General features: G+C 58.8%; 2 protein-coding genes across 21 annotated transcripts in view; both read left to right on the top strand.

The window, feature by feature from the left end:
- Nucleotides 1-605: 605 nt before the first annotated feature.
- Nucleotides 606-20,207, top strand: LOC106628576 (uncharacterized). Of its 16 annotated transcripts, none has more exons than XM_088053129.1 (33): nt 606-1,274; nt 4,337-4,444; nt 5,895-6,050; nt 6,713-6,844; nt 6,964-7,155; nt 7,237-7,320; nt 7,437-7,555; nt 7,710-7,824; nt 8,091-8,174; nt 8,478-8,593; nt 8,771-8,915; nt 9,130-9,237; nt 9,356-9,436; nt 9,604-9,732; nt 9,808-9,939; nt 10,199-10,455; nt 10,573-10,696; nt 10,861-11,055; nt 11,349-11,504; nt 11,971-12,191; nt 12,507-12,684; nt 13,001-13,147; nt 13,374-13,769; nt 14,095-14,214; nt 15,310-16,809; nt 17,206-17,286; nt 17,504-17,590; nt 17,718-17,809; nt 18,014-18,099; nt 18,673-18,739; nt 18,863-19,026; nt 19,310-19,444; nt 19,655-20,207. In XM_088053129.1, exons 1-33 carry the CDS (start codon nt 846-848, stop codon nt 19,888-19,890), a joined length of 6,372 nt encoding a protein of 2,123 aa, XP_087909255.1. In that variant the 5' UTR covers nt 606-845; the 3' UTR covers nt 19,891-20,207. The 16 variants fall into 16 exon arrangements, 15 of the variants coding, with proteins under 15 accessions (XP_087909255.1, XP_087909262.1, XP_087909261.1 ...); XM_088053136.1 differs by having other exon boundaries at nt 8,088-8,174; nt 9,130-9,236; nt 9,361-9,424; nt 9,607-9,732; XM_088053135.1 differs by having other exon boundaries at nt 8,088-8,174; nt 9,130-9,236; nt 9,361-9,424.
- A 1,583-nt stretch (nt 20,208-21,790) lies between these two features.
- The window catches only part of SLC29A1 (solute carrier family 29 member 1 (Augustine blood group)), a 33,637-nt gene continuing 30,462 nt past the window's right edge, over nt 21,791-24,965 (top strand). For 2 of the 5 annotated variants that reach the window (XM_014259381.2, XM_014259384.2), the window contains exon 1: nt 21,791-21,994. The gene's annotated coding sequence lies outside the window, so the exon portion shown is untranslated. Of the gene's footprint in view, nt 21,995-22,542; nt 22,717-23,733; nt 23,828-24,965 lie in introns of those variants that run through there. The other 3 variants (XM_088053470.1, XM_088053469.1, XM_014259382.2) reach the window with 3 other exon arrangements.

Genomic DNA, 24,965 nt, shown 5'->3' with positions numbered 1-24,965 from the left:
GAAAGGGAAAGAGCTGAGTGGTGTCCCGGAGCAGGAAGGATCCCAAAGAGGGTAAGAGTGAGTCGGGAAAGAGGCGGAAAGGAGCCCCTTCCAGTGCTTCGTCGAGCCTGCCCCAAGCAGCCCCCCGCTCTCAGGAGGGTGCGGACACCCCGACATCCCGCTTAGCTCAGACGTTCCAAAACGTGAGGAGCTGCCGAGCACCCCCGCTACTGCAGGTCAGCCGGGGGTGTGAGGCTGTGCCCGCAGACTCGGGGGCAGCATGCCCGCCCCGCCGCTGGCCGCCCCGCTGCTGCGCGCCCTGCTCGTCCGCCTGCTGCCGCTGGCCCGCCGGCGCCTGCTGCCGCCGCTCCGCCGCCTGGGGCGCCGGCTGCGCTCCCGGGAGAGCCGCCAGGCCCTGCTCACCTGCCTGCTCTGCCTCCTCAACCTGCGCAAGAAGGCGGACGACTGAAGCCGACCGGCCACGGGCAGGGACGGGACGGGACGAACCCGGCAGAGCTCGACGGCTCCTCCCGCCTGCCCGGACCGCCGCGGGAGGAGGGACCGGGCAGGGGAGGGGACGAGCCCGGCGGGGGCGGAGGGCCCGCCCAGGCAGCCAAGGCCGGACGCCCGCCCGCGTCTCGCCGCTCCGGTCATGGTTGCTGGGCCGCCCCCCGCCCCGCTGCCCGCCGGCGCGGAGCCGCTCCGCGGCTGAGCGCCCCCGCCCGCCCCGGGGAAGGAGCCGGCGCTGCACGGGCGATCTTCATCACCCGCTCTCCCAAGCGGTGGGGGCCCCACACTGCTGCTTCTCCCCACGGTGCCCGGACCGGACCCCCCGCTGCCCGCAGCGGGCAGCGGGAAGGGCGAGGATGTCGGGCAGCACGGCGAGGAAGATGCAGCCCTTCACCATCAGCACCAGGCTCTCGCTGCCTAAGTGTGCCGCGGACTTCCCCGGAGACGCCTGCCCCGGCATCGCCCTCGCCTCCGCGCTGGACAGCCACCGCGGCCTCCGTCGCAGCATCAACGAGCGCATCTCCCTCTACCTGGCCCACGCCCGGGCCGGCCCCGCCGCCCCCGCGGGGCAGCCCCGCAACCCCAGCCCCGGTGAGGACGGGGCCACCGACGAGGACCGGCTGAACCGCAGCTCCCTAGCCCGTTCCATTAAGAAGATCACGCTGTCCAATTGGTACGGGGACGCTGGCACGGGAGAGGAAGGGGGACCCGGGGACCCTGCCCGCGCCGGCGACGAGAGAAACCACAACAACAACAACAGCAGGACAGGGAAAGCTCAGTTCAAGGTATGCGATCCCGCTACCCTGTGCCCTGCTCTCGCCCCGTCCTTCCTGCAGTTTCCCATTCCTCGCTATCAAGGGATGGGGAGGTCCTGGGGAGGCTGCGCCCATCCCTGTTGCCTTATCCCCATGCCGTCCAGGTAGCAGTCGTTGCAGGGCTCCTGGGATAGTTGTTTTTCCTCCTATGTGCTCCCCACGCACTTCTCTGTCTCATCAGGCTGGAGGGCAGGAAGTCTGCGGGTGAGCGGAGATGAGCTCTCTCCGGGGCTGGGATGAGCCGGAAAAGCCTTGCCCCAGAGCCTGGCTATGGGGATCTCAGCTTTCGAGATGCCTGTGATGATGCAGTTGAGTGCGGGGAGCTGGGAACTTACTCTCTCGTCTACCAGAGGGGAAACGGAGGCTGGGAGAAGGGAAGTGACTCATGATGGGCCACACAGCCAGGCAAAGCTGGGACAAGGCTAGGATCAGGACCCAGGACTCTCGGCACCCTGCTCTCCAAGTCTGAGCGCTAGCAGGCGCAGATGTATGAATTCAACAGTGCCAGAGCCAGGGAGACCCCCTCTGTGGGTGGGATGGGGCGGAAGGCATCTCGGAGATGTCGCAGTTTCTGGCAAGAGCAGGCAGGAACCCCTCGGGATTTAACCCTGAGCTGCAGCAGCTGGTTTCCCGGCAAGACAGTGCTAGGGAGAGCCGCGCAGCCCACTGCCAAAACTCTCATCTTCATTGCCAATAAAGGCCAGGCACAGCCTCGCAAGAGGTGCCGCTTCCTCCGGCACGCAAGCCTCGCTGGGCGGCCGGAGTCTGCGCAGCCCAAAGGACATCGGCATGAGGGCTCCCCTCTTTCATATAAGGTAGGGCTGGGCACGGTGGTGTGGGACTCCCGGGAGGCTGCCAGGATCGGCCCCTCCTCCCTGTCCAGCATGAGCGTGTGGAGCTGAAAGAGGTGGGCAGGCTGCAAGACGGAGCTTTGGGAGAGAAAGAAGGAGTTGAGAGGCAGGGGAAAACATGTGGGATGGCAGCTGGAGGAGAGGAGGGACACTATCTCCCATACAGAGCACGGTAGTGCTTTCCAAAATGTGCCCCACAGCCCTGAGATTTGCCCTTCACTCCTGTCCTGTAGGAATGAGGGGCTCCTCCGGAGTGAGCACAATGCTGCCTAGGAGGGTCTGGCCCTGCTCGTCTTGTTCGTGGGAAGTCACTGGTGCCTATTCTATGGGAATGCGGCAAGCATATGTGCCGTATTAATTTTGCTTTTAGAAGGGGAAAGAAGTGTTAGCAGAAGTGGTAGCTGAGGCTGCTGCACTCATTTCACGTGTGGTTTAGCTCATGTCATGAAGCCTGGGGTCCTGCTGGGGAGCATTTAGCACAGCACCTCATGGATGCTGAGGTAGGCACAGCTCGTTCTCACAGACTTCGGTTGCTGAGAGTTTGTTGTTTTCCCGGATCAAGGACCCAGCTCCAGCCAGAGGGACCGAGGAGGGAGGGTAGTCCCGGTGGAGCAGCTCTGCGGGAAGGATGAAGTCATCGTTGTGCTGGCAGCCCTGTTTTCCTGTGGCTGACGGATCGTGAGACAGGGACTTTAAATAAAGCTCCCGTGTCACCTGCCGGGTTGTCTCCCACGGCTGAGCTCTGGAGGCCAGCGTGAGACATTACTGCAAGAACTTTCTAGGGTCTTATGCCTCACAGGCACTTCACATTTAGGTCCCTATCATTCCCTAAATATGCATCCAAATCTCTCAGCCCCGTGGTCAGGCAAGGGGGTGCCTTCCCCTTCTGATACCATCCTAATGAGTTCTCACTGTGCCTGTTGGGCTGTGATTCAGCCTTGTACCCTGACTGTTCTTCCTGCTTGGGATGGGATGCTGTGGCATGTGGCAATGGTCTGTTCTCTGCAGCAAAGGGCCAAGCTTTTCAGGCCCTTGGAAAGGGTTATAGAGCTGTTGGGCTGTTTGTAGGGCTCTGAGCCTTTTCGGTGGCAGCAGCTCTATGGTGGGGGCTGCCATTCATGTCAGGACTCTTCTTCAGTCCTGGACAGATGGTGGGAAGCCGTGTTCTGTGCAGGGAGGGTGTTCTGATTTGCGTAGGTTTGTTTCCCTTGGGCAGTGTCCTCAGTTTGGAGCAGCCCAAGCAGCAGTATACTGGCTCTGGCTGATCCGACGTCTCATTTGTGGCAGTCTCAGAAGAGGGATTGTCAGGGCAGCACACATTGTCCACCACCCTGTTTCTGTTGCCCTGTGCCTGCTTGGATGGCTGTTACAGAGACATCGAGGTGGCCCCAGGAAGGAAGTGGAAGGAGGTCCCTAAATTAGCCTGTTATATCCAACATCCCAAGAAAAGATCCATCTGTAGAGGATGAAGCTTAATGCCCTTGGGCATGATCCAAACAAACCCACACACCTCTCCTAGGGCTGTGTATCGAGGATAAGGTAATGTGGAGTTCATCCTGGACATCGTCTCTGTGCCTGGCTGCAGTTCCTGGACTTCCTTCCTTCTGCCTCTCCTGCTTCCACCCTCACCCCTGTCCTTTGGAAGCTCTTCCCTGCAAGCCGGCTGCCCCCTTAACTTGTCTCCCAGCTAGGCTGAGATCAGGGATCAGCAGCTGAGAGGATTCAAGTTCATGATGTTGGAGTTAGTGTCATCCTGTGCCCTCATGCCTCTGCCTTACTGTCCTGGAATAGGGCAGGGGAGTCTCACTCTGAACATCCTTAGATGACCAGGGACCAGTGGTGATCACTAAATGGGTTTCTGCCGGCTTTGGAGTCAATTCAAGGAGAGAAAAGGGTGTTTGGGTTACTTGGAGCTAAAATGGAAAAGGCACTGAGCAAAGCAGGCTTAGGAGTTCTTGCCACTTGCTAAACACATGGTGGGAGCTGTGGATGCTGTTCGGGAGGAGCCTGGCCTAGATACATAAGGAGGAATGGGCAGGAGCACAGCCAAGCAGCGTTTGGGTACTGCCAGCAGAGCCTCTGGCTTAGGGCAGGGGGAGGTGGGTGAATGCTCCTCTGTCCCCTTGGCCTTCCAGACAGTTAAGCACTACCAGGCTGACAGCTGTGCCTTCCTGCCTCTAGGTCTTCCTCAGGAAGGATGTGGATACAGAGGACAAACAGCAGAAGCCTGGGAGTGTTCAGGCCAGTGTTCACTGCTCTCTGATGGACAGATGTTCTCCCTTCTATGTGGTATGTCCCCCTGCCCTCAACATTAAGGGGGCATGATGTGCAGCTTGGAGCTGAGCAATGCGGCTGGTAGCTGGTGGTGTGCCCAGGTGTGGATGGAGCCTTGCCTCTTTCAGTGAGTGCAGGAACAAGCTGGGCATGATGGGGCAAGGAATCAGCTCCCCAGGCAGCACCCAGAAGTTTTATTGCTTCCAAGGGAACCAGATTATGGGCTCCTCCAGCCCTGGCTGAGTCAAGTGACTGAAGGTCACAGAGTTGCAGGAGGGCCTGAGAATCTATGTTGCTAGAAACAAAACAAAACAACCCAAAAAAAAAACCAAAAACAAAAACATCCCCCCCCAGAAAAACCAAAACCAAAACAAAAAAAAAACCAAAACAAAACAGAGAATTTCTGTAGTCCTTGTGGTTAAGTAGAACAGGCATTGGAAAGTGAGTCCCATGCTGTCAGCAGGGCAGCACATGCCAGAGTGCTTACAGAGCCTGAAACAGTTGCCTGAGCCCCACTGCTCCACAGGCTTCAGGCTTTTCCCTGATGGGCTCGGGGGTGGCTAAGACCCCGTGGGGCAGCTCGCACCCTGCCCTCTCAAGGAGGAAGGGCTGTCCTGGGCTGTCCCCAGGAGCAATTTCTGCCTGCTGACAGGAGGCAGCAAGCCCTGCACCTTTGGGTTCCTCCTGAAAATGCTCAGTTTCCTGTTTGCCACCAGCTAGTATGCAGTCAGATCCCCATCCTTGGGCAGAGGGGTGGGAGGTGCCCAAGTGATGGTACTGTCCCCTGGGCTGCGTGCAGCAGGGCCCAGGGCTGAGTTTGGAGAAGGGCCAGCACTTTCATTGGCTGACCTTTGCTGTCACCCCTGGCAGAGCTGGAACCCTGACAGAGGGTTTTGTCAGCACTGGCTGCCCACAAGGCCAAGTCCCAAGGGAGATGCTGTGTTCTCTGCCCCCTCCAACCATTCACCAGGGATGGGGGATCTTGGGTGCCACCAAAAGAGTGGTGGGGCTTACCAGGAACCTACCCCATGGCCATCCCATCCCATGCCCTGGTAGCATCCCCCTGTGTGACACCAAACAGATGTTACAGACATGAATGCTCCTCCCAGGGATGTGCTGCCTTAGGCTGAAGAGGCAGCAAGCACTCCATCTCCAGTGTGGGTGCTGGGACCAGTCCAGGTGCTGGGTGCCATCCCAACAGCCTGGAATGACTCAGGGAGTGACTTATCTGAGGGACAGCCCAGCAACCCATTGCTGACATTGCAAAAGCCACCAGAGTGGCCTTGGTAGAGGGAAGGTGGTACCTCAGTGCCCTGAAGGATAACCCCAAATATGTCAGTGAAGGAGTGGAATCAAGAATAAGGCATGCTGACCTACTTCATTTGGGTTTCTGAAATGCTCCTGGGAGGTGATGAGGAGAGCTTCCTGGGGCAGCACACTGACACTCTGCCTCTGCTCCCCCTAGCTGACAGGATCCCCGGTGTCATCACCCCAGAAAGAGAGCCCTAAGGGCAAGGAGTCTGCTGCAGCACCAAGATGCAGTGGGCGAAGCAGTGTGGGAGCAGCCCCTCTCCTTGACCTGAGTCCTCTGATAGCCCACTTCAACCGGGAGATACTGCAGGTAAGGCCAGCTGGGGCACTCACCCAAGGGGCTGCACAGGAAGCGGGATGGAGGGCCACCGGCAGCCTTACATATGGGCTGTGGGGTGGGGTGTGCAGTAGTGAGGGCTGAACTCCCAGCCTGAGTGAAACCATGGCTGTGGCATGAGATCATGTTTGGCTGCCTCTCTCTGGCTGTCAGCCCCAGGGAGAGGGGGTCAGCCCACACCAGGGCCCTGCTTCCTCTCCCTGTGCACATGCTCCTCCCGTCCCCCGTTCTCCTCCTCCTCCTCCTCCCAGACCCTGTCTCTCCCCAGCAGCGTGGGAACCGAGATGGTGGGAGGGCTGCTTCCATGCCATGGTGGGAAGAATGCATGGGTGTTTGAGCTGGGGAGCAGGGTGCAGCGAGGAGAGTGCAGGGATGTTCTGTGCAGACTGGCCTGCTTGGACAAGCCCAGCTTCTCCTGCTGGGCTGAGGCAGATGCTGGAAAGAAGTGAGCCCACTTGCCACAGATGCTGTCCTGAGTGCCTGTGCTGGCCTGTTGATTCCCAGAGCAAATGGGTTGTCAACTGAAAGGGTGCACTCCAGTCCCTGTCACAGCTTCAGAAAGGTTTGGGCTTGGGTCCAAAAAACCATGTCCTTGAGGCTCTGGTGGAGGCCCCCAGCCACATGGTATGTTGCAGGCAGAGAGCTGGGTGCGAAGTAAGCTGTGGGACCTGAAGGATGGCTGTGACCTCCAGGACTGGGAGGAGGTTGCTCAGACCTTACAGCGGGACATGAAGGATTTTGAGAACACACTGATAAAGCTCAATCAGGTGAGGCCAGGGAGGGCATGGCGTGGTTCCTGTTACCCACAGCACTGGTGCTCCTGGGTTCTCTGCAGCAGAGGGTCCCTGGGAAGCCCTGATGCTGACTGGGTCCCTTGGCCCCACAGATGGGCGAGCAGCTGATGTGGAGGGCAAGCCCCAGTGCTGAGGCTGTACGGAGGCAGCTGCTGGCCCTGCAGGACCAGTGGCAGCTCCTGAAGCAGACAGCTGCCAGCCAGAGCAAAGCCCTGGGGGGCCTGCGGAGTCTGCAGGACTTCAACAGGAAAGCTGAGCGGCTGGAGGCGTGGATCAAGCACAAGGTTGGGAGGATGGGAAGTATGGTTTGGGGAAGGGGACAGCCTGGCTGTCCCCCCACCTTCTTACACCCTTGCCTGGTCCAGGAGGAGAAGCCCTCTCTGGCAGCCCTCTTGCAGGAAAGCCCAGACAAGATCCAGCTCACCCGCCGCATCCTTGACTTGAAGCAGGTGAGAGGCTGCCAGGGAGCTGCCAGCCTGTCAGGGACCCCAAGTACCTTGAGGCTGGGGCTTGGCACAGGTCTCTGAGGAGGGATGCTGATGTCTTTCCTCTCTGCTTGAGCCAGGAGGAGCAGCAGTTCCAGAGTCTGCATAAGGAGCTGAACAGCCTGGCCCAGAAGCTGGAGAAACAAAGCAAAAGTGAGAGCAGAAACATCTCAGCCCGGCGCAAGCACCTCAACAAAATGTGAGTGGAGGACACACAGGCTGAGCTGGGCTGAGCCAGGCACCAGGAGCTGATTGACTGGGAAGCAGGACCCCCCAAACTTCCTGGCCTAGCTCTGTGCAGCTCTCCAGACAGGCACAGACTGCCATTCACCTTTACCGTTCCACCTGCTCAGGTGGCTGCGGCTGCAGGGGACCCTGAAGGAGCACCACGAGGCTCTGCAACTGGCCTTGGAGGTGGCCTCCTTCCTCCAGCAAGCAGATATCCTGCTCGGGGCTATCCATGCAAAGGTATCTGGCACTGAAGCCAGGTTCACCCTGGTATGCAGGGCTGTTGCATGGCCTGAATGAAACAGTGGGCAGCACCTTGCTCTTGTCCCCTGTGCGGAGGCTCCTGTGGTCCCAGCACTCTCAGCCTGGGGTTTGGGGAGAGAACCAGGGGATGGAGAAAGGGAGCCAGGTTGGCAAGTGCAGCTTTGCACTGTTTCTTTCTGCTGGAGCTGGGAGCAGAGCCCTGTCCTCCTGCCACTGCTGACTGTGGCCTCTTCTTACAGCAGAGCAGCATCTGCAGTACAGGGAAGCCAGGGGAGGGCGAGCCATGTCAGGATCGGGATGTCAGGGACATAGCCAGCCAGGTGATGGTGAGTGCAAGACTGCCTCGTCCTCTGAGCCCTGGGGAGCATCCTGACAGAGGGGGTTTGTGAGCCTTCCCAGGTCAGCTCTGCCACGAGCAGTGCTGTGGGCTCTGTGGGCACCCCACAGGGGTGTGGGTGGCTGAAGCTGTGTGATGGATGGGGGAGTCTCCCTGAGGGCAGCCAAGGATTCGATAGGCACTCAATGCCTCTTCTGCCCCCAGATGGCTGCTTATCATCACACACCCTCCATGGCCATGGTGGTTCATCCCTCATGTCTCCATCACTTCCCAGCTGCTCTCTCTTCTCCAGATGCTGGATGTGACAGTGTCCCAGCTCCTAAACTTGCAGCCCAGCCTGGCAGCCCAAGTCACCTCAAAGCACCGAGATGTAAAGGAGAGCTGGGTACAGCTCCAGCAAGCACTAAGGTAGAGCATAGCTGGGCAGGAGTACCAGGGTCCCAACCCTGACCTCCCAACACTGGAGCCAGAGGCTTGGGAAAGAACTGGATTAGCCCCTAGCAGGCTGTCTCTAGGGCACCAGCTCCACTCAAAGTCTCTCTTCACCCTCTGCTCCCCTGGGCTTTCCTTGCCTTCCTTTCCCAGGACAGGGAAGGTTCCAGCACAGGCAAGCAGTTCCCCAGGGGGCAAAGCTGCAGCTCCAAATGTTGAGCCTCAAGGAGATGATGTCAATCATGGGGCTGTGGGTAAGGAAGCAGCAGCCAAATGGACAAGAGGACTCAGTAGCACGGTAAGCACTGTCTTCCTCCAGGTGTCTTCAGCTTCTCTGCTTCAATAAGACAAGGGAACCTATGGGAAAAGGGTTCACGTGTTGAGCAGAATCCAAGATGAACACTTCTGGATTTGGTCCCACCAGTTAGGGGAGGTGATAAGTGCCAGGCCCTGGGCAAAGCAGGTGTATGCTTTGTGTTGGCCAAGGAGGAATGGGAACCTTTGTGCCACAGGTACCAAAAGATGTGCTGGAGAAGATAGCAGAGCACAAGAAAGGAGAGGAGAGCAACCCTGGCTCCCCAGCAGTGGGACAGCCCCCTCACGGAGGGGACAACAATAGGTACCAGCTTTGGGGAGGTGGCTGTGGGAGCGGGACAGAGTCAGAGGGGACAGGGATGGGGTTCCCCTGTGCAAGGGGGAACCTTGTAGTCCTGACTGTCCCTCTCTTCTCTCTGCTGGAGGAGGAGAGAGGCAGAGGCTGATTGGGGCATGCAGCAGCTGGAAACCCAAGTGCAGGATGTCTGCCAGGTGGTGAATGTGGTAATGTCTCCCCAAGAGTCCCCTTTCCTCCTTGCCCATCCAAGAGGAGTCGGTGTTGGGGAAAGACTCACTTCCCTGACCCCCTCCTGCTGCTTGTGGGCTTGCATGTTTGTGCACACACACCTGCTCTGGTGTATGTCTAACTCAGCATGTCTCCTGCTCCTCAGCAGACTCTGTCCCCATACAAGGAGAGTGTACGTGTGGGAGTGCCCCCATGTCCAGTGGTGAGCCTGGAGGCAGCACGGATGCAGCAGGAGCCCCTGGCCCCCAGCTCCAGTGTCAGGGCTATGCTCCTGGTGAGCCTGCTTGGATGTGAGGTGGCAGGAGGACACCAGGTGGAGCCCATCCTAACTGCCCTCTCTGCCTCCCAGGAGGGGCCAGCACAAGGGAGGCCTCCCAGGAGCCCTCAGGTGGAGGCCATGCTGCAGGAGCTGGAGGAATTGTGGGAGGACCTGCAGAAGAAGCACCAGGAGAATGGTGTAGTGCTGCAAGAAATCGATAAGGCACGTGGAGTCAGGGCTAGGGTGGGCACAGGGTGTACTCCAATTGTAGCAGCTTTCTGGGGATCACCAAGTGAGGCTGGCACCTCTGGGGCCTGGAGCTGCAACACTGGCACCCATATCTCTGGTTGGCTTTGCAGATGGCACACTTCTCTCACCGTACTGTCTGCGCCCCACATACCCCTAGTGGGATGCCAGCATGACTCCTGCCTCCTCTGAGTGGCTCAGAGCCAGGCTGATAGTTTCCCTGCTCTCCCTGAAGGCACTGAGGCTGGTGGGGGAGCTGGACCAGGCTGAGCAGTGGCTGCAAGCTGTGGCTGGGTCGCTCGTGGAACCAGCCACCACGAGAAGCCCGGCGGAGCTGCGCCAGGACCTGGAAGAAATGAGCCAGCTGGAGAAGCAGCTCCTGCTGTGTGGCCTCAAACTGCAGGCACTGCGGGAAGAAGCAGCAGGCGAGTTGCCCTCTGAGCATGAGGGAGCAAGGAAGATGCAGAGGAAAGTGAAGATGGTGGAGGAGAAGTGAGTCCTGGAGGAAGGTCCCTCTTCTCTTGTCCCCAGGTTGCGTGGGGAGGAGGATGCTGTCCCTGAGGAGGTGCAGAAGCTGCCAGCACCTCTGATGAGCACCTCTCCCCACAGGTTGGCACAGGTGCAGGCAGCCCTGCAGCACCGGGCAGCAGATCTGCGGGACTCCCTTGTGCTGTCTGAGTTCCTGCAGGACCTGCATGAGGAGGAGGCACAGAGCCAGCAGGGATCTGCAGTGGTAAGCAGTGTGGCCAGGCATCCCCTGGGATCATACAGCACCTGGGACTGGACGAAGGGCTGATCTGTGGTTGGCAAGGGGACCCTATGGGGTGCTCCCTTCCAGCCCAGCTGCCTGAGGTGTCACTCCCCATCTCTCATGTCTGGTGTTTCTGCTGGCTTCAGCCAGGAAGTGGGCACTGCAGTTCGAAGGGGTGTTTTCCCCTGCTCTCAACCCAGGCTGAGACATCTCCAAGCAGTGAAGACATGAGTCGCCCCTTGGGAGAGCTGCAGGAGGCAGTGGAGATGCTGAATGATGTGGCAAAAGAGCGGGAGCGGGTCATGGAGGTGGCAGCGGAGACGGAGAACCTGGAGCGTCTGGTAGGGAATGGAGGCAGGGGGCCTGAAGATGCAGCTGGGTGGCTCATCTGCAGCTGGACATGCTAGCTAATTGAGACAGGGCATGCACTTCAGCTGTCCTCAGTGGGACACAAGGGCATTTGGATTCATGGGCACCGCTCTGTGCGAGGCTGGTATCCTTGTCTCTCCCATGGCTGGCACCTGCCCTTTTGCAGCTGCGTGGCTGGGGTGGGCTGAGGCTGTGTGGCAGGTGGTAGCACAGGAGCCTCCACCCCAGGGTTAATCTTCCTCTGTGTCCCCTTATGTCCATTCAGGTGGCAAAGGTATCCCCACAGCTGGAGGCACTTCAGTGCAGAGCCGAGGCACTATCTCAAGACATTGCCCTAGCAGAGAATGGCTTCACCACGGTGAAGAGTGAGAAGGACCTGCAAGAGCTGCAGGGCTTGCTAAGCTGCCAGCAGGAGATGGAGGTGAGTCAGAGGAGCACTGCCAGGGAGGTGATCTGGCTGGCTGGGGCTGTCCCAGTGAGGCACTGGCCCCCCTCCAGGGGCCCAGGTGTTGTTAGCCTTGGCACACTGTGGCAGGGCAGGCTGGAATTTTCCAGTGGAGCTGAGACCTGCCTGCTCTGCTCCCCTCTGATAGCATGGGCCAGGCAAGGGGACAGAGCCTGCGTCAGCTCCCATGTGCCAGCACCCACCTGCCAGCACCTCACTCATCTTCCCGCTGGCAGGGAAGCAACTCATGCACACAAGGCAGGGAAGCCAGGCAGTTCTGTGCTCTTCCTGTCGTCCCCACAGAGGTTATCTCTGCCCACTCTTTGCAGCCCACGTACCAGCATCCTCTCCTCTGCCTCTGCATCCCAGAATATAGGGGAGTCCAGCCTGGGTTCAGAGGGGTTGGATGCATCTTGAACATTTCCTGCCTTGTGATCTTTAGCATGCAGTGTCACAGACCCTGCAAGGGCAGCTGGAGGAGCTGGAGAGGGCAGCTGCCCACTTGCAAGAGCTGTGCCCTGCTCAGCAGTGCCCCATCAGCCAGGAGCTGCAGGAGACTCTGTGGGCCTGGGCAGGGCTGCGGGAGCTGCTGCGGGAGACTCGGCTCCGCGTGCAGCAGGCCAGCCAGCTCCGGCACTTCTTCAAGGATTATCTAGCCATGATGTAAGTGGTAGTGAGCTTATGGGGTTGCTTCTGTGGTGGTTGAGGGGGAGCTGGTGAGAACATGGCATTGGCAGGTGTGTGGGCAGTGCTGAAGCTGCAGCTAGGCGTGACCATTGTGAGCCTGGAACGCAGGGTTGCACCACAGCTGTCTGCTGTGAGGCAGCCCTGCAACATCTTGTCCTGCCACAACAGCCTTGCCACAACCCCACTAAGCTGCTTCTAGCTATCCCTGAGCATGGGAATAAATTCCCTGGGGCTTGCAGGGCTGAAGAAAGGGTTGGGTCATTCCTCAGCCTGTCTTTCACATGCTCACAGCTCCTGGACAGAGGACACACGGGCTCAGATCTTCTCTGAAAGCCCAAGCAGCTCCAGTCTCCCAGAGACTCCATGTGAGGAACTGGAGAGGAGAATTGAAGAGAAACACAAGGAGTTTGAGGCACTAGCAGCAGCAGGGCAGCAGCTGGTATCTGAGGAGCACTACCTGAGTGCAACAGTAAGGACAGGGGAAACAGGGTCGGGGGGAAATTCTCAGCACTCCCTGAAGTCCTCTGGGGACAGACGATGAAAGAAAGAGCAAGGTGTGGGTGCAGAGCCCCAGTAAGTGGGATGGGGACAGATACACAACCCTGGGGCTGCTCAGGGCAGGAGGAAGTTTAATCCACTGGATCCTGAGATCTGAGCTGATGTGACTGTCACTGTATCCCACTCCCAAAAACCTCCCAACTGCTCTGTTGTGAGATATCCTAGTAGGGCCAGTGTACCTGGGCCAGGAGTCCTTGCAAGCTGCCCAGCATCTCTCCTCCTCTCAGATAAAGGAGCGCTTGGAAGAGCTGCAGAGCATGCTGGGCTGGGTGCTGGTGCGCTGGCGAGCACAGAGGCATCAGCAGGATCTGGGGAGCAGACAGGAGGACAGGAGGGACCTGGAGAGCCTCTCAAGCACATCCTCCACTGGTCAAGTGAGTACTCAGCCATGCTGAGATGGTCAGGGAGTGTGATCAGCCTTGAGGCTGAGGGTAGCAGAGGCGCTGGATGGAATGGGTGGTGCAGAAGAAGGGGAGAGATGTGTGCCCATACCTCTGTGAGTCTCTGGGGTTCAGGCAGGGCAAAGGGAAGGCTGTCCCAAGAAAATGCCTGGCTCCAGCAGCCCTTCCTTCATGTTCCCTCTCTTGCCTTGCTCCCCAGGAGCAGCATGCCTCACATGCTTCACCCCACCTGGAAAGCATCCACAGCCCAGGGAAGTTCATGCTCTGCTCCCTCCTGAAGCCTGTGCAAAGATTAGAGCCAAAGTTTCCAGAGAAAACAGCCATCTCCCCACCCTCATCACCCCTCTCAGATGCCCCATCAGGAGTGGAGCAGAGCCCTGGGGAGTCCAGCAGCAAAACACCCCATGATGTGGAACCCCCCGAGGAGGCTGCCACCTGGGATCCTGCTGAGACCTCCATGCTGCTGCTGCCACCACGGGTCCCCTGTGGTCTCGGGGGGACAGTCAACCTCATCCTCAGCATTGGCAAGAAGGGCGAGAAGAAGGCACAGCCGCTGGCCAGCAGTGAGCGGCCAGGGGAGGAGGCACTGCCAACGGTATGGGGTGGATTGTGGGCGGCTTTGGCAGAACCATGGGCGAGCGGCCACACAGCCAGGGCATCTCTCTGGAGCTGTGCCCCATGCAGTCTGGGAGGCTGCAAGGGCTGCAGGGTAACCCCTGAGCTGAGACCCCTCTAGGCCATTTCTAAGTGGGCTGCTGGGACTGTGTCAATCTCAGGAGAGGGGCCTTTGGCCATGCTGATGCCACGTGATGCCTTAGGACTAAGGCTGGCTTGCGCCGCCCACTTTGTCTGTGCTCTCCTGCTGCAGCTCCTTGCCCACTCTGTCCTCTCTGTGTGTCTCTTTCTCTCCACTTGCTCAGCTCCTCACCACTAAACACTCAGGCTGTAAAACCTTTTGGAAGCGTTGCCAGGGGCTTTTAGGAAACACTTGGGGTAGCTTAAAGCGAAAAAGAAAGCCACCTCGCCAGCTGGTGGAAGAGGTAATGTCCTGGGGAAGGCTGCATGCTGGGCATAGTGGCTGCATGGTGTGAAGCTGCCTGCCACCAACCATCCTTGCCATGCCATTGTGCCCTCTTGGCAGTGGTCCATTGAGAGAGGAAAAACCCTTCTGGTGCTGTGGGGTCCAGAGTGTGGGTTCTGGGATATGTGAGGAGGGGGCTCAGGCAGGGTTTGCTGCAGTTTGGCTCCCCATTCAAGTAGTTTCAGTGACCATGAGAGGAGGTATGGCTAGCGAAGAGTCTATTGCTGGGGGGCAGCAGCAGTTACTTGTGTAGCCAGCTGAAGGGGGACAAGGGTGGTTGGGGCTGTTTGAGGTGCACATTTTGCAGGGATGGGGGTCTCACTGCAGACTGCTTGGCTTGTAACCCTGGGGTTGGGAGTCTGGGAATTTGTTGGGGCTCAGATCTGTTCATTGCTCCAAAGCCTGTGCAAAAAGGTCTGTGTGTGAGGAGCCCCAAGGACAGCCAGGCTCAGTAGCCCAAGGGAGAATGCAGGAGGGCAGTGAGGCAGGGTGAGGGGCTGCTGGGCTGCCAAGAGAGTTTTGGTCATGGGCACCATCCAGCCTAATGGATACAGGGGGACACTGCTCCAGCTCCTGCAGACTCTTGCAGCTGTGGAAACCCAGGAGAGGGTCTGCAAGGAACAGGAGGGGAAGGGTCTGCACTCAATCCCTACCCTTGCATTCATTGCTTTACTGCCTGGAGCATACAGGGCTGGCAGGCAGGGACAGCAGTGACTCGGTAGCCACCCAAAAGTGATGGCTTGGAGGTCAGCAATGCCAGGGAAAAGCTGTATGGCAGAGTCAGCCCCAGCTGTACCACACCTGGGGGACTCCATCATGGGCAGATTCCCTTGTCTGTCTCTACCCTGCCTGCACCAATGTGGGAGCAGCCCTCAGGGGACTGAGGTGAAGCTCTGTCGCTCCCAGCACTGCATGTGCTGCTGACAAGCATTTTTGTCTGCCGGCCCTTGCAGCTCCCTGCTTTCCCAGATGCAGCATGGAAAGGGGGTAGTTGTCACAGGATGATGGAAGCTCCAGCGATGGGGATGACACCTCTCTCCTTCTGTTTCCTCAGGTGCAGGTGGAGGCCAGGAAAACCTGTGCCACAAAGTGGACACCTGTTGTTGTCCACCGCCCTCCAGCATCCAGCGGTGGGATGCCGGCTGTGTCCCACACCCTGCCTAAGGCCGGGGCTGGCTGTCTCTTCAACAGCTTGCAGCAGCGGGAGCAGGCCAGAGCAGAGCAGGCCCGGCTTCTGACTCTCCAGGGCATCATGGGCGCCAGCTCCCTGCAGCCCACACCTGAGGAATGCCATGGCCCCAGCAACACGTGGCCTCAGAAGTGTGGTTGGAGGAAGGGGAGGCCAGGGACAGCTGCTGCTGGACCTCAGCTTGGGGAGCTGCTCCTCTATGTCAGGAACCCACTGGTGCAGGACATTGATGCTGAGTGCGAGGCAGCCCCTCAGAACCCTTGCCTCCCTAACCCAAAAATCACATGCCCTCGTGTTTCCCTGGGCTCTGTGCTCAGCCTGGAGCTGCCATGGGATGCAGTGGTCCTGGGGTGCCACCGAGGGGCTGCAGCACAGCAGCAGGAGGCAGAGAGGCAGGAGCAGAGGCAGGATCAAGGGGTGAGGCTTTGGAAACCCATTGGCACATATGGAGTTGGATGGCAGGTAGATGGGCACAATCCCCAGGGGCCCAGCAAGAGGCTGGGGATGTCCCCCAAGCGTGAGGGAGGAACGTTGTTCGAGGAGGTGAGCTTCAACCCCAGCTACAGCCAGCAAAGGGCACACTGTGCTGAGAAGGAGCACGGGAACCTGCAGCACCCCAGCAGCACCAGTAAAGACCTTCTTTACTTGGGGCCGAGCCAGCCATCCTGTGTCAGTATGGGGGATGAGCTGGCCACCCACTTTGGCCAGGACAACAGCCCCACTGCCACTGGCAGGGCCAGGCTTCACAGAGCCGCTTGGCTAGAGCTTGGATCATCTCCTGCCAGCATCCCAGGCAGGACTGGAGCCATCCCCAGCCCTGCCTGCAAACACCAGCCAGCCAGCAACAGCCAGCCCAGAAGGTCCCCAGCTTCCCCTGCTGCCCCCACCCAGCTCTCTATCTTTGAGTGGGCACTGGGGTCTCCACAGCCCCAGAGCCCTGCACTGGGCACTAAGGAAGTTTGCCACCCTGCCCACAGGCAGTTTGAGGAAGAGGAGGAGGAGCTGCAGGCCATCTGGGATGGTGCACACCAGCGACGGGCACAGAGCCCACCTAGAGGCAGCTGTGCCAGCCATCGGACAGGCAGCAGGGAAGGCAGCTTGCCCAGCCAGAGCACTACTGCTGTCGGGCCCTTTATCCTCTCATCAGCCAACAATGTGCTAGTGGCCAAATTCACCCTCCCCACCATTGCCCAGCTGCTCCACAGCCCATCAGGAGAGAAGAGCCCCGGGGTGGTGCACAGTGGCAGTGGCAGTCCCAACAGGGATTCCCCTCACGTGGAGGAACTGGTGTCTGCAGCCCCCTTGGATAACTTCAGCACCTGGGGTCAGCGGCGGCACAGGCAAGAGGAGAGAGAGAGCAGCAAGGTGAGATCCACAGGCCAGGGCCTCTCCCTCAGGGTCAGATAAGGGGCTAGGGAACACCCAAGGCAGCAGCTGGGTTACCCACTCCAGCAAATATTTGGGGACTTCCTGAATCCAGTGGCCCCTTCAGCTGGTGGAGAAGGACCAGGTGTGGTATTTAGGGTCCCTGCAGCACACACCCCCCACCAACCCATAGCCTCAGCAAGGTAGCACTTCACCCCTAAAGTTGACACACAGCCCCAGCCCCTGCCCAGGTGAGAAAGTTGTTCCTCATCGTCATCCCACTCCCACTTTGGCATTGCTCACCAGGGACAGGTCATATAGACCTCATGTGCATGGATGGTAAGCTGGTACCACCAGCCCCAGAGAAGTTTTTGCTCACCCTCTGTGCCTTTGCAGGTCCTTCCTGGTAAAATGGAGTTTCAGATGATGGAGGGGACGCTGGAAAGGAAGCACATATTGCAAACAGGAGGGAGAAAGGTACAGGCATGGCTGTGGGGCTCCTTTGGGACAGGGGTGCTGGGACACAGCAGGGGATGGAGGGAAGCCAGGGATGTTCCTGGAACCACCATGGCAGTGCTGCTGGCCATTCTGGAAGGGCCTCAGAGGGGCTGGGCTTCATTTTGAGTGGCATGAGACCATCTGTTTTCTTCCAAAGCTGTTGGTATCACAGCTGTCCCCTGCTTGTGTCCCACAGGCCAGCTGCCGGGCCTGGGGCCTCTTCCATGCCGTGTTGATGAGGCAGACACTGTGTTTCTACCAGGACCGCAGAGACAGCCTCAAGGTACGGTGAAGGAGATTGGGGTGACATGGGAGAGGGCTGGCAGAAGGGTGATGGCTCTGGGCCCCACGGCCAGGGAAGACAGAGCCATCCTACCCCACTGTTGCTCTTGCTTTCCTTTGTGCTGCAGAGCTCTGTGGTGGCCCTTCCCTTGAACCTCTCTGGGGCAGTCTGCACTCCAGATGCCAAGTACACCAAGAAGACCAACTGCTTCAGGCTTCAGTGAGTCCCCAATCCAGGGCAGTAACCACAGCCCTCCCCAATGTGTGCCTGCTGGGGCAGACACATACCAACACCACCAGGCAGGACCAGCTCAATGCTTAGATGAGGATTTCCTTTCTTTCTTACCTGCTTCTCTTCTTTTCTGGTCTGGTGGGGGTTGTCAAATCTGCACCCTACATCACTGTTCTTCCCCTCTCCCTTCAGGCTGCAGGATGGCTCTGAATACCTCCTGAGGGCCCCCACCCAGCCCCTCATGAATGAATGGGTCTCAAAGCTGCAGCAAAACTCAGGTGAGCAGTCCTTGCAGGCAGAGCAGGGGCCCAGCTCTATGTGGTTACCATATTTGCTCAGCCTCTGCTGAGCCCTTTGATACATGGGGGGTCAGAAGAGAAGCAGCACAACATTTTACTCTGATTTATGCATACTCCTAGCCTGCCTTGGGAACAACAGTTCTCTGCCAGGCAGGATTTGGAGGCTTTGTTTTCACACCACATACACAGCTATAAATCAGGAATAGCACAACTGACGTCAGAGGTGCCTCAGCAGCAAAAAGCCTGTGTCAGGAAAATTATAATTGTGCCTTGGTATTCCTCCATATCCTCTGGGCCTGGAAATGCCTTGCTTGCCCTTGAGGCAAGGAGACCTGTAATACTGAGGTTTTCCTGTTGCTGTACCCATACCTGAGGGGTTCAAGCCCTGCTATGAAATCCTAGGCTGGTTGTCAGGACCAAGAGCAGGCACTAGAGGAGGTTAGAGGAGCCAGCCATACAGCATGAGCACTTGGAACAGGGACAAGTCCTGTGCAATCGTGTCACAGTCCTGTGCTCTGCCAGCATCCAGTAGGATGTTTGCTGTGCCCCCAGGTTTCCCCAAAGTGGATTACTTCCAGGCAGCAGCACAGCATGTCGAGGGCATTGGTGGTACTGGCAGGTAAGTAGCCAGGAGCGGGCCAGCTGAACCCTGTTATGACTCTCTCCCACATTTGCCAGTGAGTGCTGCTCCAGCAGGACATTGGTGGGCAAGTCTGGTTTGCTAAATCTGTGCTATTTTCAGTTTCAGCAAGGTCTCCAGCCCTGGGATCTCCCATCTCCAGGGACATCATCAGGTCATGACCACCAAGAGCCAGGAGATTGTGGTATTACCCTGTGCAAGCACAGTACTGCAGCGGCCTCTGGGCAGCCAGGATGACCCAGTTGATGGGACTGTGGCAGCAGCAGGTGACTTTCCTGTCTGGCTGGGTTGCCACTGTCCCCCAGCTTCTCTCCCCAGCCCAGAGAGAGGTACATGTGAGACAGCTGTGGGAGGCTGATGGCTCTCTGTCAGCCTTGAACTTGGTGGTATCCAGGCTAGGAGTCCCAGGTGTTGGGACTTGGGGAAAAGAACATTTACTTTACTTCCTAGGATACTGAGATAGTCATATATTTCCCTCTTCTCTTTGGGGCTGACACAGGGGTGTCCTGTGACAGTCTTGTCTTGTGACATGTCTCCATTTTGCTTCAGAGAATGCTCAGGGGATTGGGCACAAGGAGCAGCAGTGGTCACCCAGGGTGTCCCCCGGGCTGTGGGACAACATCTGCCCAGAAGACAACTGTGGGCTGGTGGCCAGCAAGAGGAGGTCCTACTCCTTCACCTCAGGTATAGTCCTGATTTTGCTGTCACCGCCAGGAGGTGTCACCACTGCCTCTGTTCCCACACACAGCCGAGGACAGATAGGATGCTGCTCTAGCATGCACCTGGTCCTACATACCTGTGCCCTTGGCTGCAGCCCCCATTTGGGGAGGGTTCTAGAGGGCTGCCAGGACCTGCTGGCACCCTTCCCCTTGCACTGACTGCTCCTTCTTGCAGCCACCTACCAGAAGATCACCCCACTGACGGTGCACAAGGAGCCAGCGGAGGCCGGGAGCAGTTATTCTGTCACACTGTACATAGGGGAGCAGGTGTCAGCCATGCCCCGAGCACGCTGTCACTCCTTTGTGGCCCAAACAGGGAGCCTTCGGGACACACGAAGGGAGAAGACCACCAGCCCCCCTCGCACCAGGAACAAATCTGTCTTCAAGAAGTTCTTTGGGAAGAAAGAGTGAACCCCAGACAAAGGGATAAAATGCCCTAACCAGCCTCTTATCCTCCTCTTTGGCCATTCTGGCATGGTCTCTCCTCACAGCACCAGTTCATGGCTCCCTGCCTCCCCAGGGGCAAGAGGATGTGCCTGGCTCTGCTTCAGCCAGCCCCGGGGCTGCCCTGTGCTCCAGCCACTGCAGTCCCCAGCCTCAGCCTGGCGCTGAGCATCCCCCTTGCCCAGTGCTATCTCTGGGTGCTGCTGGCTCCCCAGGCATCCTAATGACACACAGCACAAACAGAGGGTGGTGGATGATGGTTTCTATTAAAACATGAATAGACACTTAGTGTGGGAGCATTTTTGTCCTGCAGCACCTGTTGGCACAGGCGGAAAGGAGCTCTTTGCAAGGTGGTCCTGGCTGAGGAGTAAGGGGAGCTTCAGATGAGGAGGGCCCTGCAGTGAGGTTCAGTCCTGCTTGAGGGGAAGCCTCAGCCATTTGGTGCCTTTTACAAGGATGCTTTGTCCTGCGCTTCCTCTCTGCCTGCACTCAGCCCGGCTAATCCCACAAGCTATCTGGGCCCCTTTTCCCTGCCCTGGGAGCTTAGCAGGGAAGTCACTGCCTACAGAATAAATAGTCCTGCATGCATAGCTCTGCCCAGCCTTGCTCTTTCACATGGTTGCTGCCAGCCTAGATCACAGCAGGTGAGTGCTGCACGACACAGATGGGGGCAGGGGTGTGTGGCGAGACCCCCATTCCTGCAGCCCAGATATTTTTGCAGTAACTTCACCAGACCATGCCAGTTTCAACTGCCCCAATTGCTGCCTGTACTGGCAAGGGGAAAAGTCAGCTGGACCACCTTGTCCTGAGCCTGTACCAGTAGTAGAGGGAGAAGGGGAAGTTTCCAGGGATATGGGTAGAAGGGCTTCTCCTTGTCGGGCTGTGAGGCTCAGCTGTGCACACCACTCGCCTCCTCAAACACATTGTGAGGCTTAAAATAGAAGTGCTGGCTGCAGCCCAGCTCTGCAGTGAGGGCTGGGAGAGCAGAAATGCTCCCACCACCCCATCTCCCTCCTGCAGTGTTTCTGGGGCTGGAGACAACCAGGGAGGTGGAGGTGGGCACATGAGGGTCACCAGCAGAGGGACTTTCTCCACATTCCCAGCAAGGGGTGGAGGGAATGCCAGTGCAAGGTGCTGCTGTGTGGGTGGGGTATGCTTTCTGAGCTTTCCCTGTGTCTTACCACCCTCCACTTGGCTTCATCACTCTTGGCTGTCACCTGTTTTCCTCCAGCACCAAAGCTCAGCTGCCTGCACTTCCTTAATGGGAAAAGACAAGCAGGATGGTAAGACTGGGAGGGGAGATGCCCTGGGCAGTAGCCAGGCCTGTCCAGGCCAGCGAAGAGGCCAAGGCACAGCATTCCAGCTCTGGCTGCACATACCAGGAGAGCAGCTGGCGAGCTGGTGCCAGTTCATTCCTGAGCAGCTGTGGGGCCCGGCAGAGGGGCAATAGGTTCAGGGTGCTTTACTAAGGTCCTCACTGCTGGCCCTAGGGCTCAATGCTGACCCATGGTAGGGTGGGAGCTCAACAAGAGTCCCACCATGGCCCAAGTCCAGCACAGGAGCACAGGGTGACGTGCCACTAGAGAGATAACACCATCCCAGGGATGATGCTGGCACCTGCTTTCAGTATCCCCCTTGTATAGGCTTCACTGTCCCCTCGAGGCGGCTGCCCACCCACAGCCTCCCCTCTCTCCTCCCCTGTGCTGGCACTTGGCCCCGCTGCAACCCGCTGACAAATCCCGCCTGTAGCTCCTATGGCAGGAGCCAATTCCTTCCCGCCCCCCCCCCCCCCCCCCCCCCCCCCCCCCCCCCCCTCCCCCCCCCCCCCCCCCCCCCGCCACTAATCTGCCCGTGCATGCAGCCTCCACCTGCTGAGCCAGCGGAAGCCGTGCTCAGCCAGCCCCAGCCAGCGCCAGGGTTCTGAAACCCACTCTGGCTGCAGAGCCTGTAAGGTGGCAAAGCCTTTGCACCTTGGTCCTGCTGCCGTGGGAAATCCCAACCCTGCTTGGCACCAGGCAGCGAGGAGTCTCCAGGCAGCATCATCTGGCACCAGGAGAGCTGAGCTATCAAGGTAAGGGTAGGGTGCTGGCAGGGAGGTGACCAGAGTAAGCACGGTCCCTGCTGTGCCTTGTTCTGCCGGGCACCAAGGAGAGGGTCTGGTTCCAGCCTCCCCCATTTTGCCGGCTCGGCAGTCCTGCTGCAAGGTCACCCTGCAGCCGGGAGCTTGTGCTGAGCTCTGGGGCCGTCACACACTGAGGGACCCCAAACCAGGGTCCAGAGCTGCAAGGAGAGTTAGGAGCCTGACCCTGGCGCAGGGGGGAGTGAAAGCGGGGAGCAGCAGTGGAGGGGCTGGCTGCCGGCACCCTGTCCTCCTTGCCTAGGCAACAGGACAGCACGGCTATGCCCCCCTCCCAGGACAGTAGGGCCAGCCGTCTGTTCCAGGAAGAGGGGAGACATTGGGAAAAGCCAGAGCACTGGACAGTCCTGTGCCAGAGCTACGGTAGCGGGGCGACCCCAGCAGCCTCCCGTTCATCAGGTGCGGCCGATGCAGCTGGGGGGGGGGGAGGGCCGGGTCAAAACGGGGTGCGAGGGGTGGGAGCACCGGGCTGCAGTCCGGCGGCCCCGTAGCCGAGGGCTGTCCCAGCCCGCCCGCTCGGTGCCCTTGGCGAGGCGGGAAGCGCTAGGACCCGGCCTACCGCGGCCGGCAGTGCTGGCACCGGGCGCTCCGGGACGGGACCGTGCCCTGCAGGCGGTGGCGCCACGGGAAGGAGCCGGCAGCCCCCGGGAAAACGTGTAAGCGACGCGGCGGTGCCCCGGCTGCCTCGGATGCGGGTGGGTTCTGGGGCGGAGCGGGACCCCCGGCAGCGGCAGCGCTTGGGGAAGTCCGGCAGCCGTCCCGCGGCCGTGCGGAGCGGCCGGGGATGTGGAGACTGCCGGCTGTCCGACCGGAGCTCCGAGCCCGGCACGCTCGGCCCCGCTCCTGCCTGCTGGGTGCTGCTGCCTTTCCTTCCCCTCCCTCTACGCGACCGCCGCGGGGTCGGCCAGGGAGCCTGTCCCCGGTACACGGGACCACGGGGCAAGAAACGCTTCCCCTTTCGCCATCCCCTGGAACAGACAGCTGCGAACGGTATTTGGTTACCCTGCCCGTGGGAATGTCACCCGAGTACGGGCACGGCCGCCGCTTACTGGCTCCCTCACCTTCCTGTGTTAGTCCCAGCCTTCTCTGAGTGCTGGCTCCCTCCCTGCCCCGCCAGTCACGTGTTCCTGTATGGCCCCGGCGATGCCTGCACCACAGTGAACACTTCCAGCGAGCCCTCCAAGTTCTGGGGGTTCCTGGGGCTGTGCCACCACTCACTTCCCTGCCAGAAATTCTTCTACAACCCCATTCGCCTCTCGCAGGCCCTTTGTCCCAGTAGCTGGGCATTCTCCCATGACCCTTTCTATTTGTAGACTGACTACTGGGAGCTTGCCCTCCCCATTTGCACCATTCCCCATGCAGGTCCTTTTTCCCCAGGCGCCATTCCCTGGCTGCCCTCGGTGTGATTTGGCCCAGCGCAGAGGTCCTCGCTGCATTCTGAGTCTAAGGCATGGCCCGAGGCTTGTTTGCACCAGCCTGACCTCGCGTGCAGGCGGAAGAGAGGTGAAGGTACAGGCAGAGCAGGGTTTGTAGCACGGCCCTTGACCCAAATAAGTCCAAGTCAGTGGTGCCTCTCAAGGTCAGGGCACTGCTCTGCTGCCCCAGTAAAGGTCTTAGTACAAGAGGTGAGAAAACAGGGTCTCCACTGCTGCTTTTTGTCCTTATCCCTCCAGTGTCCTGGTGCTGTCCTGAGAAGGGAGCGGGTGCTGTAGGGGCTGAAATGGATCAGAAAATGTAGGGAGTGACGGAAGCTGGTACAGCTGTGCGGTAAGAAACAGTGAAATTTATCTGTCATGGTCCTCAGGCTTATGCAGGGAAGGTGATGGAGGATGTGGTGGAGGAGCACCAGCTGTGCTGCCCTGTTTTCTGCAAGAGGTCCTGCCATTCCCTACCAGGAATGTCCAGAGCATCCCTGAAGGCAAGCTGGAGGTCACTGAGACCAGCAGGATGGGAGATACTGCGCAGCAATGGCTCCATCAGAGCAGGCAGTCCTCTCCTGAGCAACCAGCAACAAGACCCTCCGGGTCTCTCCAGAAAGCTAGATTTTTGTGGAGCTCTTTTCCTTCTTGAGAAGCCTGCTTTTTTGCTGGGAACCCAGCACCTCCATGACTGCAGATGCCAAGCAGGGCCAGCACCAGCACTGCTGGACACTGCATAGCAGCTCAGCTCTGCTGTAAAGCTTCCCAATTCTACTATCCTAGGACACAGCACTAGCAAAAGTCAGGTGAGACTTTCCCGCCTGCTTGCATCCTCTGGAGATGGCAGATCCTGTGCGGAGAGCAGAGAAGACAGGGTTTTTGATGTCTCCCTAGAAGAGGGATTTTTGTTTTGGGATTTTCCCATTGTGGGAAGTCAGCCACCACTGTTGTCTGGCCTGCTTTTGTCATCTGGCTTGCCAGAAAAGAGATTTACTGTGTCTGGGTGTGCTGGTAAACCTAAACCACTACACTGGGCAGCAGTATTAGAAGAGCAGGATGCTTCCCCGGAGATTGAGTCCCTATCAGCTGAGTACATATAGATGTACAGAGTAAGTCTGAGTCCCTGGGAGGGTGGTGCCAGGAGCCCCTCTTGTCCCTGAGACATTGCGTGTGTGGCACAAGGGTGCTTCTGGATGCCTCACAGCCCAGGACTAAGGAGAGAAGCAGGCAAGCTGCCTTTTGAGAAGTAACCTATGCTGAGGAGGTGCACTTCAAGCCTTTTCCCATCCCATCCCTGTGTACCTTGGGGTTCTCAGAGACTTCTTCCTCTGTGGCCTGCAGCTGAGCACCAAGCACAGCCCTACAAGACAGTTACCGTGTTAAGGGTGACTGTCCCAGTCTTCTGTCCTCATGTGATACATCCTGACCCTGAAATCCTCTTCCTAACACTATCCCTGCCCTTTTGTGCAGTGTTACCTACAGGCAAA

This window comes from Pseudopodoces humilis, chromosome 3, assembly GCF_049639895.1.
Source record: "Pseudopodoces humilis isolate 2021_Gansu_Grassland_sample_001 chromosome 3, ASM4963989v1, whole genome shotgun sequence".
In the NCBI taxonomy this organism is placed as follows: domain Eukaryota; kingdom Metazoa; phylum Chordata; class Aves; order Passeriformes; family Paridae; genus Pseudopodoces; species Pseudopodoces humilis.
The sequence above is the reverse complement of the archived record's forward strand: the minus strand, read 5'-3'. Positions and strand labels throughout refer to the sequence as shown.